This window comes from Ornithodoros turicata, unplaced genomic scaffold (assembly GCF_037126465.1).
Source record: "Ornithodoros turicata isolate Travis unplaced genomic scaffold, ASM3712646v1 ctg00001033.1, whole genome shotgun sequence".
NCBI lineage: Eukaryota > Metazoa > Arthropoda > Arachnida > Ixodida > Argasidae > Ornithodoros > Ornithodoros turicata.
The window spans coordinates 37,851-54,181 of NW_026999442.1; the positions used below are offsets into that span (position 1 = coordinate 37,851).

A 16,331-nucleotide genomic window follows, 5' to 3' on the forward strand; every position below is an offset into this window, starting at 1 on the left:
GGAATGTGGGTTTAGAGTAAGACAGAAGGAATAGAGTTACACCACTAAGTGCAAGAGGCACGTAGATGATAAATCGTCGGTTAACTGGTAGGGTAGTATAGTATAGAAGTATGACATAGTTTACTATTGTTGTGTGATAACAGTCAAAGTTAGCACAGGTATGTTATGTGCGCAGAAGGTAGATAAGCTGCCTGTTTTGCTGTGTGCGCGTCTTTTGTTGGCTGTGCTTCACTCATGCTATGCCGGGTCGAGCGCTCGATATGAGCGGAATAAAAGTATGCTATGCTGCTACTCACCGTCTCGTGGATTAGACACAACATATTGGCGACGAGCTGGACGTACGATCCACCATCTTCGGAAAGTATTCTCACGGCAGTACAGTAACAACGTCGAGGGATATGGCAACACGCATTGCTCAAGTAGGTTCCCTGAAGTCTTTTGATGAGTCTACTAGTGACTGGACAGCGTATGAAGAAAGACTTCAGTCCTATTTGAATGTCAACCGCGTTGAGGATGACAACAAGGTCGACGCCGTCGTTAGTATTATCGGGCCAAAAACATACGCACTTTTGAAGTCTCTCACAAGCCCGGACGCTCCTTGGAAAAATAAGTTTAAAGAGATACTGCAGTTACTGCGGGAGCACTACACCCCGAAGCCTTCTGTCATTGGTGAACAAGTGAAATTCCACAGACTTACTGAGCTAGACGGCGAAAGCATTAAGGATTTTGCTGCAGCGTTACGGAAGCTTGCTGAAACTTGTAATTTCGGCACATTTTTGGACGAGTCCCTGAGGGACAGGTTTGTTTGTGTGCTACAGCGTGTGGAAATTCAAAGGGTCTTATTTACGGAAGACAAAAACCTAACATTTCAGAACGTAGATGGGTAGAAATCTAGCGAACCGGTACAATGTAGGAAGGGAGTTGCCTCAGGACAGAAGCCGCCGATATTTCGAACAGAGACTGTTCTTCTTCTGGGCACCGTCCTCCTCATTGTCATGGTATTTAAAGGGTTAGGTGTGACGTGTTTAAAGGTTCATGGGAATTGTGGGTCAACAGCCCGGAGGGAAGAAAGGTTCCGTACGGGCTTCTACGGCCGGAGTGAATGGCTGCTTTGTTAGAGTGTGGAGGGGATTATGTGAACGTTGTGATCTAGGCTACAGACCGGTTACAGAAGAATGGAAGGTTAGCGAACACGTGGACGAAACGGGACAACAGGCAAGAATTGGCAAGCATAGCGAAAGATAAGGAGGTTAGTGGTTACGTGGGGAAAATTCCAGAACCAGCAAAGTGTTTTTTTATAACATTTGTAATATAAAGTTGTGGCATGCAATAAAGAAAGTAGAAAGCAGTGGCCATGCAGAACATAACAGATGATAATGGAGGTAGAAGGGAAAAGCATATAGCCGTAGAAGCCCGTACGGAACCTTTCTTCCCTCCGGGCTGTTGACCCACAATTCGCATGAACCTTTAAACACGTCACACCTAACCCTTTAAATACCATGCCAATGATGAGGACGGTGCCCAGAAGAAGAACAGGCTCTGTTCGAAATATCGGCGGCTTCTGTCCTGAGGCAACTCCCTTCCTAACATTTCAGAAGGCATTTGATAAGGCGCAAGCATTAGAAAGCGCGGCCCGTAATGCCACAGCCACGCATGCCAAAGAAGATAGTAAGGAAGGACTGCTTAAGATGAAAGAATCTAATCTAACGGTGTTCAAGGTGCGCATCCACCAAACACGCATCGCAAGCGTGCCCGTTCTTGTCGGCTGTCTGTTTCTATTGTAAGAAGACAGGCCCATATCTCACGAGCGTGTAGGTTGAGAAGAGTACATAGCTTCTAGTAATGACAAAGTAGCCTCGAGTGTCACTTAGAAGGAGCCTTTACTGTTCACTTGGAGGCAAAAGCAACTTCGGGCACTGTCAATGGGATAACATGGAAATCTTCACGTTCACTGACTGACATGACGCGCGTAAATCTACATGTGTGCTGCGCTATGTGTTGTGTCGTCCTTTGTTTGTTTCGTGGCAGTTTTTTAATTGCTTTTAAAGTGTAACTTTACGTACTTCTCGTTATTATTAATATTGATGAGATGCTTCATTCAGTGCTAACATACTTACCCAGGATCGTCTGAGATGAACGACAATTGGGGATAAGTACCCGGAGCAGAACAACCCCAAGGAACAGGACACAGACACCCATGCACAAGCAAGTGTGAAAAACGAGGCTTCATCTTCAGAAAACAGTGAGTTCTACCTAGCCGTGTGACATCGGCCTGCGCATATAATTAAATGTTGCAACAGGTAGTCTAACGATTTTGCGAGTTTCCAAAACTACAATTAAGCCTGAATATATGTACCCTTCAAAGGAAAGCTACCAGGACTGGTTCTCTTTGTGTGAATATAAACAAAGAACTGCATCAACATTAAGGTTCTCATGCTAACATGTTCTCTGGTGTTCTAGTTTTTATAACTCTGCGTACAAACATCCGAATAACCGACAGAAAAGAACTTCGATTCTCTGTAAAGAATTTGAAGAACTTTCCCCATAGGGCAAGGAAGGTGGTATTGTCTCAGCAACATCACCTTCATGGAAGACTTTGACGACTCCCGTGTAGATGTTAACCAGACTGTCTTCTCCAATAACCACCAGTCTCAGTATTCTAGTATTCCTAATTGGTACTACACAATCCACGGTACCTTTCCAAGCACACAGGGTCGCAAGCTCATGAAAATATTTTTTTTTAAACATGCATTACGAGCTAAACAGTAGACAACATACATGACGTGTGATTATGGAACCAGCGGATGAGGTGGACAGCATCCAGGGGAACTTGAGATAAACCGATGTTCTGAGGCTGGAACAACATAGAAGGGACAGATACAAACAACAAGTTCAACAGATGCCGCTTGCGTCGATTTCCGTCGTATGAATGTGTGTATGAGTGAGCAAAAATGTAAGAGTGAAAGGAGGGTGAGTGAGAGTGAGTGGCTGGTTTGTCGCCCCTTCAGATGACGCACCCCGAAAGTCGCTGGAGAGGCGTGTTAGCTTAGCTCAATTGGTAGAGCCCTGGACCGGTAATCCAGAATATATGGGTTCGATCCCTACAGCTGGCTAACCTTTCAGTGACTTTCATCTTTCATCCAGGGGAATTTAACATAATCTTTTTCGTTTCCGTTACTGCCTCTGTTACAGTTTCCATTACAACTAGGAATGGGCAAACCAAATCCTCGAATCTTAGGCAGGGATTCGGGAATCCTCATTCCAATGGCAAGAAATGGAGTATTGAATCTTTTGAACCGCGTTTGTTTGTTTTTTCTTTTTTTTTCTTTCTTTGTTTTTATTTGCGCATCAGGAGTGTGCAGAAGTCTTGATCGGCCAGTAGATGTTTTCTTGTTTGTCTGTTTATATTGCCTCACACTGAAACGGTTTAGGCAAGAAATCTTACGTTACAAGTGCATAATTTATGCAGGTGTACTTTTTGATTGTTTCCCAGATTTGTGGAAATTTGAGAGTTTATGTAGTTATTTCCCATAGTGGAAGGACAACATGTTACATAAATTGCATTTAAGAACGAGTATACGATATATTTTTTCCCTGAAAGTCAACTATTATTGAATTAGTTTTTCATTAGACAAAAATATCTAATTCTACTTGAAAACATTCTTCAGCAGAAGTGCTTTTTCCCCTGTGGCTTTTTATACAGTTTCTAATGAGAGGATTCGAGATTCATAAGCATTGCTGTTTCGATCCCCTGGATTCCTGTTCACAACCGTCGTTCTTTTTCCTTCTTATTCTTTTACTGAGCTGTGAGATCGTGACAAAACTTACTTTACTGAATTTTCGTAACGAAACTACGAGGTCAGTACACACGTCGTTTTTGCGGCCGAGTTCTATGGCCAGGTGGACGTGCTGTCGAAGAGAGAGTGCAATTACGAGACTAATTACCTAAAATTAAGAATCCTCACACACGCGTTACAGCATCCATCCCTCAGTTCCGATATTCAAATGAGTCAAAACAGCAGCGACCTTGGAGTAACCTGACCCCTGCGGGGAGTAAAAAGTCGAGAGAAAAAGTTTGATCCGCTGATGCTGGGAGTAACCTGAAAGAATTTGTGGTGGTCCCTCCATCTCGGGGTTACTTTTCGACTAGCATCATGCTTCTTTCTTAAGAAACAATCTCTACAGAGTACCCCTCTCTGGCATGTCTTCTGTGCTGACTGGGAACCCTCGAAGATGGCCTCTCCGAAGACCCCTGAATACAGGCCCTCTGGGGACAAACAGTGAGTCGATTACCTTTAATTGATACGCACATTTGTTTGAGCCTGCAGCAACTGTTCACTTCCGGAGCCAATGTTCTCTTACTCATAATTTACATGGGACGATGACAGCCAATTGTTTACTCCCCACGAAGGAAGAGGCGAGAGATCCTTGTGTCCTTGAGTGATCAAGTTCCAGCCCCTCGGATTCACAACCTGAAGAGATGCAGCTCTCACCAGAGTTCAGTGGTCAGATCGTGAAAGTGAAATCGGAGCCACCTGATTTTGCCTGCCTGCCAGAAGAGGGCCAGGTACAGCAACAGCAGTGCAGCAAGCCTTCACCAGGAGGTGATGCTGATGGTAAAATCCTCGTATAAACTATACGTTGAAGATAGTAAGATCTTGTAGACATGACGCTCAGACCTCTGGCCACGATGCCTCAGTCGCTAGCGTGTTCACTTACTGGTCCCAAGGTTGCGGGTTCAAACCCGGGTGAGGACACCAGCAAATTGATGGCGGAGTAGAAGTTGCTCAGACACGCATACAACCATCGATCCATGAGGAACGTGTAACAAGGGCAAGGGGGGGGGGGATATGTTTATTAAGAAAAAAAGAAAGGAAAGGTTAGCCAGGCAAAGAGCCGGCTTGCTATTCCGAAAAAAAAAGGGGGAAGGGGCAAACGAAAAAGAAAAAGGGGCAAGGGGTTTCTCATGGATCGAGGCGTCAGTGGCCTCCTGGGGAAGGTCAGTCTACTCGAATGTGGTCTTGACCCCGTTACGCGTTGTTCGTGCATTGGCAGGGCGGTGCTGTGCCAGAGACAGTGTCGGCCCTTTCATTAAAACCGGCATGTGCGGAAAATTCCGGAGCAAAAATGGTGATAAGGTACGCTATACCGTTGGTTGGCTGTACACCGAAATAAATATTTCGAAATAAAATACTAAAGAATCAACGCTAAAACTTCACCCTCTAGAATAATTTTCTAGAATAAACCGCTTAAAAATTCACGCTCTAAAAATAAAGGCAGTTAAAATAAATCATGGTTAGGTGTAGGAAGGTAATATTCCGTATGATAGTTTATGGGCGATACAATGTTCCCTTTTCCAGAATTTGCTATTGTGGTGTTTCTTACTCGCGTTTGTATTGTTATCATTTGCATTTCTTTGCATAAGAGCTACACAAAATATTCAGTCTTAAAGTGATGAGGACGATGTGCGTATGAATACCGGGCATTCACTCTTGACCCTTGAGCAAGCTGAGCTGCGGACTAGGCTAACGAGCTTCGGGAGGATGGCGGAAAGAGCATAGCCATGGCGGTGTTGTGGACAGATTGCGCGGCGACGGTCATTCACGCTGGATGCTATTATGCCATCTGTTACGCGCAACAGAATTAAAAATGGTGGCAATGTGAATTGAAGCCAGGAGACAACGCTTCGAATCGGAATCTCTACGGCTGCCTCAGCAGTTTTGTAGGGATTGCAGCACACGTGCTCGTTTGATACGGTTGGCATAAGTAGGATTCAGGGATAGAGAATGTCAGCTGCAAAGTAAAAAAAAAACATCATTTCATCCGAAAACCCCAGCACCTACTCGGTAACGAGCGACGATTTGTCACCGAGAAGCACACTCAGGGCATCGCTCCAAAATGCTCGTTTCCCCATCCAGCGGACCATCTCAAGGAAAGAAATGTAAAGAAAGCATGCACACACACAGAAAAAAAAAAAAAAAACGATAGACAGAGAGAGACAAAGCTGGCCAAGATCAGGGCTGGGCAGGAATATTCAAAATTTGTATTATAATACAAATACCTAATACTTGCTAAAATTGGTAGTATTATAATACTAATACATAATACTTGCTAAAAATGGTAGTATTATAATACTAATACATAATACATTTTATTTTCAAGTATTATAATACATAATACTATTACTTCCCTGTATTACTCAAGTAATACTAGTAATACTTTTGTACCGTGGCAGACAGTTATTAGAAAAGGAATCCCAGACATATTTCTGAAGGCACCGGTCCGGTCACCGAAGTGACTAACTGACAGCTCTCAGAGCATTCTCTCGCGGGACGCAGGTGTGTGTGTCTATAATCCCCTTTTTTCGGCCTTACTTTCTGACGCACCGACCCTGGCTCCATTCTATGATATGACCCCCTAAGGGCTCCAGGTTGTTCACCCAGAGTGGAGAAGTTTCTCAGAAATTTGAGTCAGCCAGCTCCTGTAATCGTCCCTTTGTTGCTCGTTGAAGTGTGATCCTCTGTTGGCAGAACTAGGTCGTGTTCGTAGGAATGGAATGGTACCGAAAGCATACACGTGTAAGACCCATCATCTCAGGCAGGACATGTCATAAGTATTACGAGTTTTGCAGTAATACAATGCAAGTAATACTCGAATTTTTTGTATTATAATACGTAATACAAATACACTTATCGGATGGGTATTATAATACGTAATACAAATACTCTAAAGTATTACAGTAACGGTATTATAATACAATGTATTTGTAATACTGCCCAGCCCTGGCCAAGATGCACGACGAAAAACATTTGCCGGCTGCCAAACCAGACGGCATGGCCCCTCTAAGTTGGCGACACTGGCCACGGGTCACATACAGACAGACAACCTACTTCCAGTGGAGCGAGATCCTCGTTCACACTTCTTACCCGGGGTAGTCCCAAGCACGATGAGCACGCTACCTTCCGCGGGGGATGTAGAGCCGTCAGCTGTCCACCAATCAGGGACGGTGGATTTTAAAAGGTTTATTTCGAAGGTGTTTATTCTTCAAAGTTGTCGTAGTTTATTTAAGCAGGGTGGATTTTCTTATTATTTATATTGAAGAGTTTATTTTGCAAGCAGGGTTATTTTTGAGTGTTTTATTCTTACATGATCTATTTCGATGTCGTCGCAGTGGATAAGCCGCAGAGCGCCTGCAAGCAAAAAAAATAAAATAAAAAACATCTGTAAGCTGTGGCTAGTACGCTGAGATTACGGTACATTCTGCAAGTCCTTCTGTGAAGTGTTGTGGAACAGGTGGCAATGAACAGAAGTCTTGTGACCATAGTAGGACCAAAAAGTTTTGCATTTCGTGCAGCAAGAAAATAAGGAAAACAGTCACAGCTACCATTTACGATATTGTTCCCGCGGATAAAACAGGTTTATTCGCTCCCTTTTGAGCTTTCAGTGCTACGGTGAGAAAAAAAACAATTTATAGTGCCGTGCCTGTAATGGCATTTTTCGTGCCTAAATGAGGATTTTGAACCTAACACAATTTTTTTTCTAAAAATCCTGCCTCTAGTCATTATCGTAGTTGTCTTACGATATAAAGGTACAACTTTATTATTAGTATTATTGTTATAATAGTAGTATGACAGATGTTTGTAAGGCAGCGCTCACACAGGCCAGCTCAGAGCGGGCGACAGTGAGTGGGGACCATCAACCAGTTAGTGGAGATCGGTCAGTGAGCAAAAACTTCAAAAGTTGGTTGTGCCAATCGACCAATCCGCAAGAGGAGCGTTGCCACGTGACTCCCATTGGTGCGATGTGATTTCGTTTGTGCCAAACTATCGGGCATGGGTTCAACTCCTGCACATATAGCTGAGAGATCATTTCATTTTTTTTTCTGCTAAAGCCAAAGAAACATATCTGTATGCATTTATTGCATTACCTTAAAGGGGTACTAAAATGCAGGGGCTAGTTCGACTCGGAGCAGAAAGCTTGCACATGTGAGCGTGGCTTAGGAAGATGTCATACATCTGGTTATCTCATCCCATATAGTCAGAGTATTTCTGGTTTTGTCGACAGACGTTTTTGAATGCAATGTGCACGGACAGGTTACAACGGAGTATGATTAGCTTCATTATGGAGTGTAAACCGTCGCATGAGATTTGCAATATGACTTACTTCTTCCGTTTTTTGTTTTACTGCAGCAGTGACATCTGGTACGTGTCACATTAAAGAAGAACGTCGAGAGGAATCTTCCAATGAACATCCAACCATAGAAGTGAAGACAGAGCCTTACAATGTTGGAATCATAACAGAGCTGGACCAGATGGGACGCAACTGTGATTCAATACCTGAAGGTAAATACAAAGTGCTCAAGGGCATTTATAAACCCAGGCCGTGACACATGGGCAGTCTTCAATAACCATTGAAACCAACAGCCATTCAACTTGTGTGTAGTGCCGCCAAGTGTAACCAGTCAGCCATTGAGATTCAGTTAGATGCGATACTCTTTGAAAAGTCCATGTGTTGGTGGCGCTGCGCATGATCCCAATGGCCATTGGCTACAATGGTGATTGAAGACTGCCTATATGACAGGAATATTAGTCAACACCAAACTGCATGGCGTCATGCAGACAAAAAACAGGGATGCAACAGAAACACCTTCAGTTTTCTGCTCGTTGCACACGAGCTGAGCCCATTTATTGTTACGTTGATTACTTATTACAGTTACGATCTTTGAGATAACGGTACCTCCAATATTAAGATCAAGTATGACGCCCGTCTGAAAGCGTTCTAGCATCACAGATTACATTTATTTTCTCCATGAGGAGCTCATAGGGGACACCTAGACTCTCCGGCGCATTTGACATACATTGCGGCAGCAGTAAACAGTGTTTCAAGCGTGCAAGAACGAAAGAGCAACTTAGCCGTCAACTGTCTTTTCTCTCGGTAGACAAGTTTCGAAGAATACACTGTAGGTCCACACATTTGTGAACGTTCACGGTCAGGAAAAAAAAAAAAACGCGTAGATTGATGATAATAATAACTTTATTTTTTTGTTATGGTACCCAAAAACAACCATTAGGGTCTACTAATTGGTGCACCACATAAGGTTATACATGTGAACAAAGAAAGTAAAATATACAAAACGACAGTAAAATATGACAGTAAAATATACAAAAAGCCAACAAGGTTAACGGTGAAACAAACGAAGTTAAATAGAAACAATGGCACTAATACTAGTAAGAAAATCACGAGAAGGAGCGAAAATGTCGATGTCATGGTGTTGTAAGGCGGAGTTAAACATTAGTTGTAAACGATTGATTGGATGAAGCTTTGCAAAAGAGTGAGGATAGAAAAGAAGATGAGACCTCAGAGAACGTGAGGGCACTCGAAAGTTGATGCACGATAGTAGTTCGGGGCAGGCGGTGACAGAATGTATGAGCTTATACAAGAAATGACTGTCACGAATCGTTCTGCGATGAGATAGTGTGGGGATCGAGAGTTTGTTCAGTATATGATCGTAGTTATAGTAAGTGCTGCAGCCAAGATGACGAAGATGAAAAACAAAGATGAAGTGTCGCTGAACGTTTTCTATGTCAGCGGACTGAGTGATACTGAGGCAGTTCCAGGCCACCGATGCAAATTCAAGAAGAGGGACTACGGTGGAGAAGAATAGGCGAAGGAAACAAGATGGATCCTGAAAGTTTTTGGTGATCCGCGATGATGATAATCAACTTCAGAATGAAACATCTGTGGAATATCCACCGCTTGTACAGAAATACTAAGTTAAGCTGATGTACAAAGTATTGTAGAAGTTGAGGAAGCAGTAACTTTGACGTTGAGCAGCGCTACCGCTACCTTCCAAAAACGCGGCGCTCGGAAGGGGTGCATATGACGTGGTCGTTATAATCTAGTAGGTCGTCAGTAAAACACATCGGGACATGACCGCCTGGTGTTAGATGGAGCTCGATAGAAGTACAGGCGGATGCTCCCTCTCCACATTGTCATATCCCCCTTAAGCTCTTTGTTACGTTTTTTTTTTTTCTTGTTCGCTTTTTGCTACAATGGCGTCTCTGGTTCCCGGGTGTGTTTTACCGAGGAAAAGAACGCGGATCGACCTGAAGTTGCACGTGCTCTGAGGACTTCCAAAACTTGAGTTGGCAGACGGTTGCGTGTCGCCGCCGAAACGCGCGTCAATGGAATGCCCGCGGTTGAGGCGCGTCCTTCTGGGCGATGCAGTTCAGACTGTGGGAATGATGATGTCTATGGCATTGGATGACGCGTACTGGAGGAAGTCATCAATCTCAAAGGATGCGTGGGATGGAGGGCCTGACATTGAATCACTGGGTATGTTGTCCTTGGGAAAAAGCTTTCCGCTCAAGTGCAGCTTTAGAGCTGGGCAAAATGCTTTTTCACTCTTAACAAAGGCGCGCATGTTCTACTTTTTCGTTGACAGTGTTCTAGCTGTGCCGTTCTTCGTTGATGTGATCCGAACTGGCGATTTTGCAAAAAGCTTGTTTTGGACGACAGCTCTGATGGACGACAGCTATCAGATTTCGTGTACCAGTCCGTATCGTAATCAAATGGGGTAAACTTCTAAGCTCTCAAAGATGCTCTCTCCTGAGGAAAATTGGTAAACTTGGCTGTGCAAACACGGCAATCCTTTATCCAACTTCGCATTACGGCAATTTTTGCAGAATTTCACCGCATATGTTGCGTTTCTAACTGCGAAAGGTAACCGTGCATGTGACTGAAGGAATCAAGTGTGATACCTAAAACGCACCGATGCAGGATCCACATCGCGCGCGCAATCGAGATTAGGCAGACATTGTGATCGCCCTCAGGTGTGGACAAAGTGAGTCTCGGTGACAGAGATCAAGAACGCACGCACTTGTCTACCGTTCGCGAACATGATTACACACACACTTGAAGGAGGGTTGGTGCAGAGGCTTCCTTTCACCCTCTCCTTCTCGCTATTCGCACTGCCGCTTCTGGGTTTGCAAGATGGCGGCGATGACACTAAGAAAACAACGTCGACGAACGCTGAAACAGATGAAATAGCATTTGTATTAAGGGGAAATTACTTCTTCAGAAATCTATGGGTGTTTTTTGTTCGCACAAGACACTTGAACGCCCTAAACCACCATCATAAGTTGGGTTGAGTTCTGATAAATTAAAGTTTGGTGCGAATCGAACGTGTGCTGCCATCTGGATAGTGTCGTGCACTAAAATACTCGCGAATTCGGGCTCGATACAAATCGACGGATAGTCCTCGAATTATACAAAATGTGTCATTGACAACGGTATAATACAAGGAGTACACGCCAGTACTTCTCAGTCTCTCTCGGTGCACAGCTCATACTGCGTTAACAGCTATCAGATAGTCCGTCTTATTTTGGAATATAGTGATAATTTCTGGGACCCTTACACCAATGCGGATATATCCGACTTCTTGAATCCGTTCAAAGGAGAGCGTTACGTTTTATTTTCAAGTCGTACTGTTGTCACACCTCAGTTACTCCTCTTTACGCACGGTGTAACTTAATGCCGCTGGGATAGCTAGAAAGATCCATCGGCTCCAGTTCCTTTTTTTTGTTTTTTTTTCAATTACTAAGTGGTCAATTTCAAATTCATCATAAGTACTACATCACTCTGCATGTACCCAGATCAACGCGGCACATCAGAGCACACTCAAAGCATTCCGGTGCAGGACTGACTGCTTTCAACACTCGTTCTTTCCTCGAACTGTCGAAGAACGAAATGAGTCTGAGTTCTACGCGTCTGAGTTCTTCGGGCAAAGAGGACGATGTCTGTGTGGCTGGTTTAGCAAGCAGCCATCACTGGTGTTCTGTAAACAAAGAATGTCCCGCCGTCTGCTCTTCGTTGGTCCCCATTCATTCTCAGGGGCATTCGCGAAGCATTTCTATATTTCGGGTGTTGATGAATTTACCTAATACTTTGGGCTTCCTACATTTGTGTATTCTCTCTGTCACCTTTCTGCAGAATGTAACATCTCCGCCATCTCTTTACATAGAGAAGACATTTTTGTGCCAGCCTCTATGGAATGCCACGTACTGCGAAGAAAAAAAATACCAATTTAGTGTACAAAATTAGGTATTTTTCAAAACGTTCGAGGGGTTAACTTTTAAATCGTGATTTCGGGCACAAGCGGGCACAGGGCAGGTTGAGTGGACCATCCTAGTTGCAAGCCGTACTTAACGTCTAACAGATCCTGAAACACCCACGTGGGTGAAAATATCCATCCTCTAATTTTAATATGCAATTCAGCCGCAACTACTGCGAGAGTGGCGAAAAAGAGAACTTATGTTCCATGTGCACGCCAGTAACGAAATATGAACGATTTTTTCCAGTCTACTCGAAACGGTTGAGCTAGTACATCATTGGCTAGTTTTCACTGGAATGGCTTAGCTGTGTCAAATGCGCATAATGGCCCGGAAGCCCTTCCTGCACGTTCGGGGTCACATGATGGCGGAGATATAACTGTGCATATTTAAGCATAACCTAATTATACGACACTGAAACAAAAATTAACAAAAATATTCATACAGGAAAAGAAACAAAATGCTGTGACTGTTTCGAATTGAGCTTAGATTGTTCGGTGCGATAGTCCTACACTTCACTCCTTGGCAAATACCGGAGTGGTGTGAGTTGCTTTGAGCTCGTGGCCTCAGTCATACACAATGGGGATTATTTGTGGAGTCGGAACGTGAACGGCCTGTCAAAGCTTTGTGAATGTGGTGCCATCTAGTTTTTCATAGACCGAGAATCAGAGATGCTCCTTGTCTGGTATGCCGTCGTAATGTCCGATTTGTGAAATTTCAGACGCAAGAGAGGACACTGGTACGCTCCATATTAAGGACAAGCCTAAAGGCACTTGTGATCAAGAATACTCTAGTTGCGCTTCTTCAGGTGCACAGTTCAGCACAACAGCAGTTGAACTGCAGCCCGACGGCACTGCACTATTCACTATGAATGACCAACCCGCTGAGCGACATCGAGACCAGAGCAAGCCACGTGCACTCGCATGCATGTCGAATGCCAGCCTCGAATGCCACATGTTTGCAGAGTGTCACAATGAGTCTGAAAAGTGTTCCACTCCTCCTCCGACGGATATACAGATGGGAGAGAAGGGTTCTGGGTGCAACATCTATCCCTCTGCATTCTCGTGGTCACGAAGTGACGACAACCATGTGGCGAAGCATACTGAGAAGAGGCCATACAAGTGCGATGTCTGCCCTGCGGAGTTCAGTCAGGGCGGGCACCAACGGCAGCACAAGCGAGCCCACACGGGCGAGAAGCCATACAAGTGCGATGTCTGCCCTGCGGAGTTCAGTCAGGGCGGGCACCTACGGCGGCACAAGCGAGCACACACGGGAGAGAAGCCATACAAGTGCGATATCTGCCCTGCGGAGTTCAGTCAGGGCGGGCACCTACGGCGGCACAAGCGAGCACACACGGGAGAGAAGCCATACAAGTGCGATGTCTGCCCTGCAGAGTTCAGTCAGGGCGGGCACCTACGGCAGCACAAGCGAGCACACACGGGAGAAAAGCCACACAAGTGCGATGTCTGCCCTGCGGAATTCAGTCAGGGCGCGAACCTACGGCAGCACAAGCGAGCACACACGGGAGAGAAGCCATACAAGTGCGATGTCTGCTCTGCGGAGTTCAGTTGGGGCGGAAACCTACGGCAGCACAAGCGAGCACACACGGGAGAGAAGCCATACAAGTGCGATGTCTGTCCTGCGGAGTTCAGTCATAGCGGGAACCTGCGGCGGCACAAGCGAGCACACACGGGAGAGAAGCCATACAAGTGCGATGTCTGCCCTGCGGAGTTTAGTCAGGGCGCGCACCTACGGCGGCACAAGCGAGCACACACGGGAGAGAAGCCATACAAGTGCGATGTCTGCCCTGCGGAGTTCAGTCAGGGCGGGCACGTACGGCAGCACAAGCGAGCACACACGGGAGAGAAGCCATAGAAGTGCGATGTCTGCCCTGCGGAGTTCAGTCAGGGCGTGCACCTACGGCAGCACAAGCGAGCACACACGGCAGATAAGCCATACAAGTGCGATGTCTGCCCTGCGGAGTTCAGTCAGGGCGTGCACCTACGGCAGCAGAAGCGAACACACACTGAAGAGAAGCCATACAAGTGTGATGTCTGCCCTGCGGAGTTCAGTTGGGGCGGAAACCTACGGCGGCATAAGAGAGCACACACGGGCGAGAAGCCATACAAGTGCCACCTCTGCCACGCAGAGTTCAGCCGCAGCGGGCCCCTACAGCAGCACAAGCGGGCACACACGGGGGAGCAGCCATACAAGTGTGACGTTTGCCACGCAAAGTTTAGTTACAACGGGAATCTACAGCAGCACAAGCGGACACACACGGCTGAGCAGCCATAAAATTGCAACCTCTGTCCTGTAGTGTTCATCCACAACCCAAACTTGCGGTGTGAAACATGTGCAGTCCCTGTCGTGTAGAATATCACAAGCAGACAGCCTGCAGTGAGAAACCACAAAGGAGCGTTCTCTGTTCTGCAAAGCTGAGGGACAGCACAAACCTGCAGTGAAACAAGAAGACCTACATGGATGTGAAGCCATACAAGTGCAACCTCTGTGCTGTAGAGCACGAACGCACAAAGTTAGAGAAGCCGCTGCTAGAGCTAGTTCAGCCAGAGCATGAACCTGTGACCTAACATGCAGCCACGACACACTTGGGATGGTGACCATACAAGTGCTTAGAGGCCGCGTACACTTTAAAGTGCACCAGTCCTGGGCTGTCGCATGTCCTTGATGCAGACATCTGGAGGAGCACATGCTAATGCACAGATAGGCGAACGCTATTCCGATGCGATCTGTATTCCGCCGTAGTTTACTTGTGTTTCACATTTATGAAACTCTCACTCACGAACAGGCAGAGGGTAAAAAGAGGTGGTGACACATGTGAAACGTAAACAAACAAACAAACAACAAAGTGACAGCCATACAATGGCTCTGAACTGCTAACCAGTGTTTACTTCCATGAAAAACATGCATTGCATTGCTTCCGTTTTGCCTCTGTGTTCCTTTCTTTATTCCTTTCCTCTGTTTACGATGAATGCTTCGTTTACGCCCTGCATCTCCTCACCTGATGACATAAACGAATAAGTCAACCCAAAGAAATAAAAGAATATTTCTACAAGACGTCACGACTTGTAAGATTAATTCCTTTGTGAAGCATATGTGTTACGAGCATCTGTTGTGGAACGCGTTGCAATTTGTTAACAGTTTCTGAATGAAATCTCAGGAGAAATCACCAAGAGATTATTGTGTATAGTATGAGAGAGTAAGGGCTGTGACGTCAGTCTCGAGAACTTTTTTTTTGTTTGTGCCGAAAGGGGGACCGGAGATTGCAACGACTAGAAGTACAGCTCCCATCAACCTTAGTAATAACGTGAGAAGAAAAACGATGGCCTCGTTCCGTCATATGCGGTGAAAGTAATGAAACATGCACGCATCTGTGCACTTAACCTGGTCAAAACATGCAGTAAAAATGTGTCATATATGCGGTAAAAACTCGAGCTGTATATGAAGCTTTTTAACTGGATACCTTGGGGTTGCAGTGAAAGGCCACTATAGCGGGATATTTAAAAAAATAATAATAATAGGAGGCCGTGTTTGGATGATATGAACTGTTGAAGGAAATGTTTGCCGCCAGGTACCGTTGAGTACTGTCAAAAATGACCTCCCTACGTCGCCCGTTGTGAGAGGAGCATACACGAAGACTGAAAGTAAGGTGCGCCTGCACAACCCTCGGTAGGGTGGCGTCAGGAACCGAAGCAAACAGATCGCCGACCGACCTTTGCGAGCCCCTCGTGTACACCTTTCACCATATCCAAGGATTCGACAGGCAGGAGGCCTCCCGTTTCAAGCCTCCGGGTGGCTCGTGCAAGGAAGACTAAGTGCGTTTTCACTAACTGTATCTCCACAGCTAGCACCGGCTTTTCAAAGAGCGCTTGTGCTTCTCCGACAGCGCCGCTGTCCTCGGAACAAAACGTGTTCACCACGTCCTTCAGGTTGTCGAAGTGAGCGGCGTAGAGAGTAGAGATCTACTGCCTCCAGCCAGGTTCCCCTTCTTGTGACGCAATAGGTTCAGGGAGCAGGGGACCGTCTGGCATCATTGCTCGGTATGTTTCTCTTTGACTTCACAAAAACTTTCTTCCCGACTGACACCTTCTTTGGCCCCTAACTTTTTCTGCCATGTGCTTGAGGCCGTGCGCCAAACATGTTACGTGCACGAGGTTTGCATAGAAAACTTTCGTGGTGTCAGCAGCCTTTATCATGTTCGCA

The 16,331-nt window shown here is 45.5% G+C and overlaps 1 protein-coding gene across 6 annotated transcripts; it reads left to right on the top strand.

Moving 5' to 3' along the window:
• The first annotated feature begins 50 nt into the window (after positions 1-50).
• On the top strand, positions 51-15,185 carry LOC135376112 (zinc finger protein 287-like). Of its 6 annotated transcripts, none has more exons than XM_064608696.1 (6): positions 51-419; positions 2,103-2,242; positions 4,186-4,280; positions 4,389-4,616; positions 8,190-8,342; positions 12,832-15,185. In XM_064608696.1, the coding sequence occupies exons 4-6, from the start codon at positions 4,481-4,483 to the stop codon at positions 13,983-13,985; spliced, it is 1,443 nt and encodes a 480-aa protein (XP_064464766.1). In that variant the 5' UTR covers positions 51-419; positions 2,103-2,242; positions 4,186-4,280; positions 4,389-4,480; the 3' UTR covers positions 13,986-15,185. The 6 variants fall into 6 exon arrangements, with proteins under 6 accessions (XP_064464766.1, XP_064464764.1, XP_064464765.1 ...); XM_064608694.1 differs by having other exon boundaries at positions 2,122-2,242; XM_064608695.1 differs by having other exon boundaries at positions 2,122-2,242; positions 4,412-4,616.
• Positions 15,186-16,331: the final 1,146 nt, after the last annotated feature.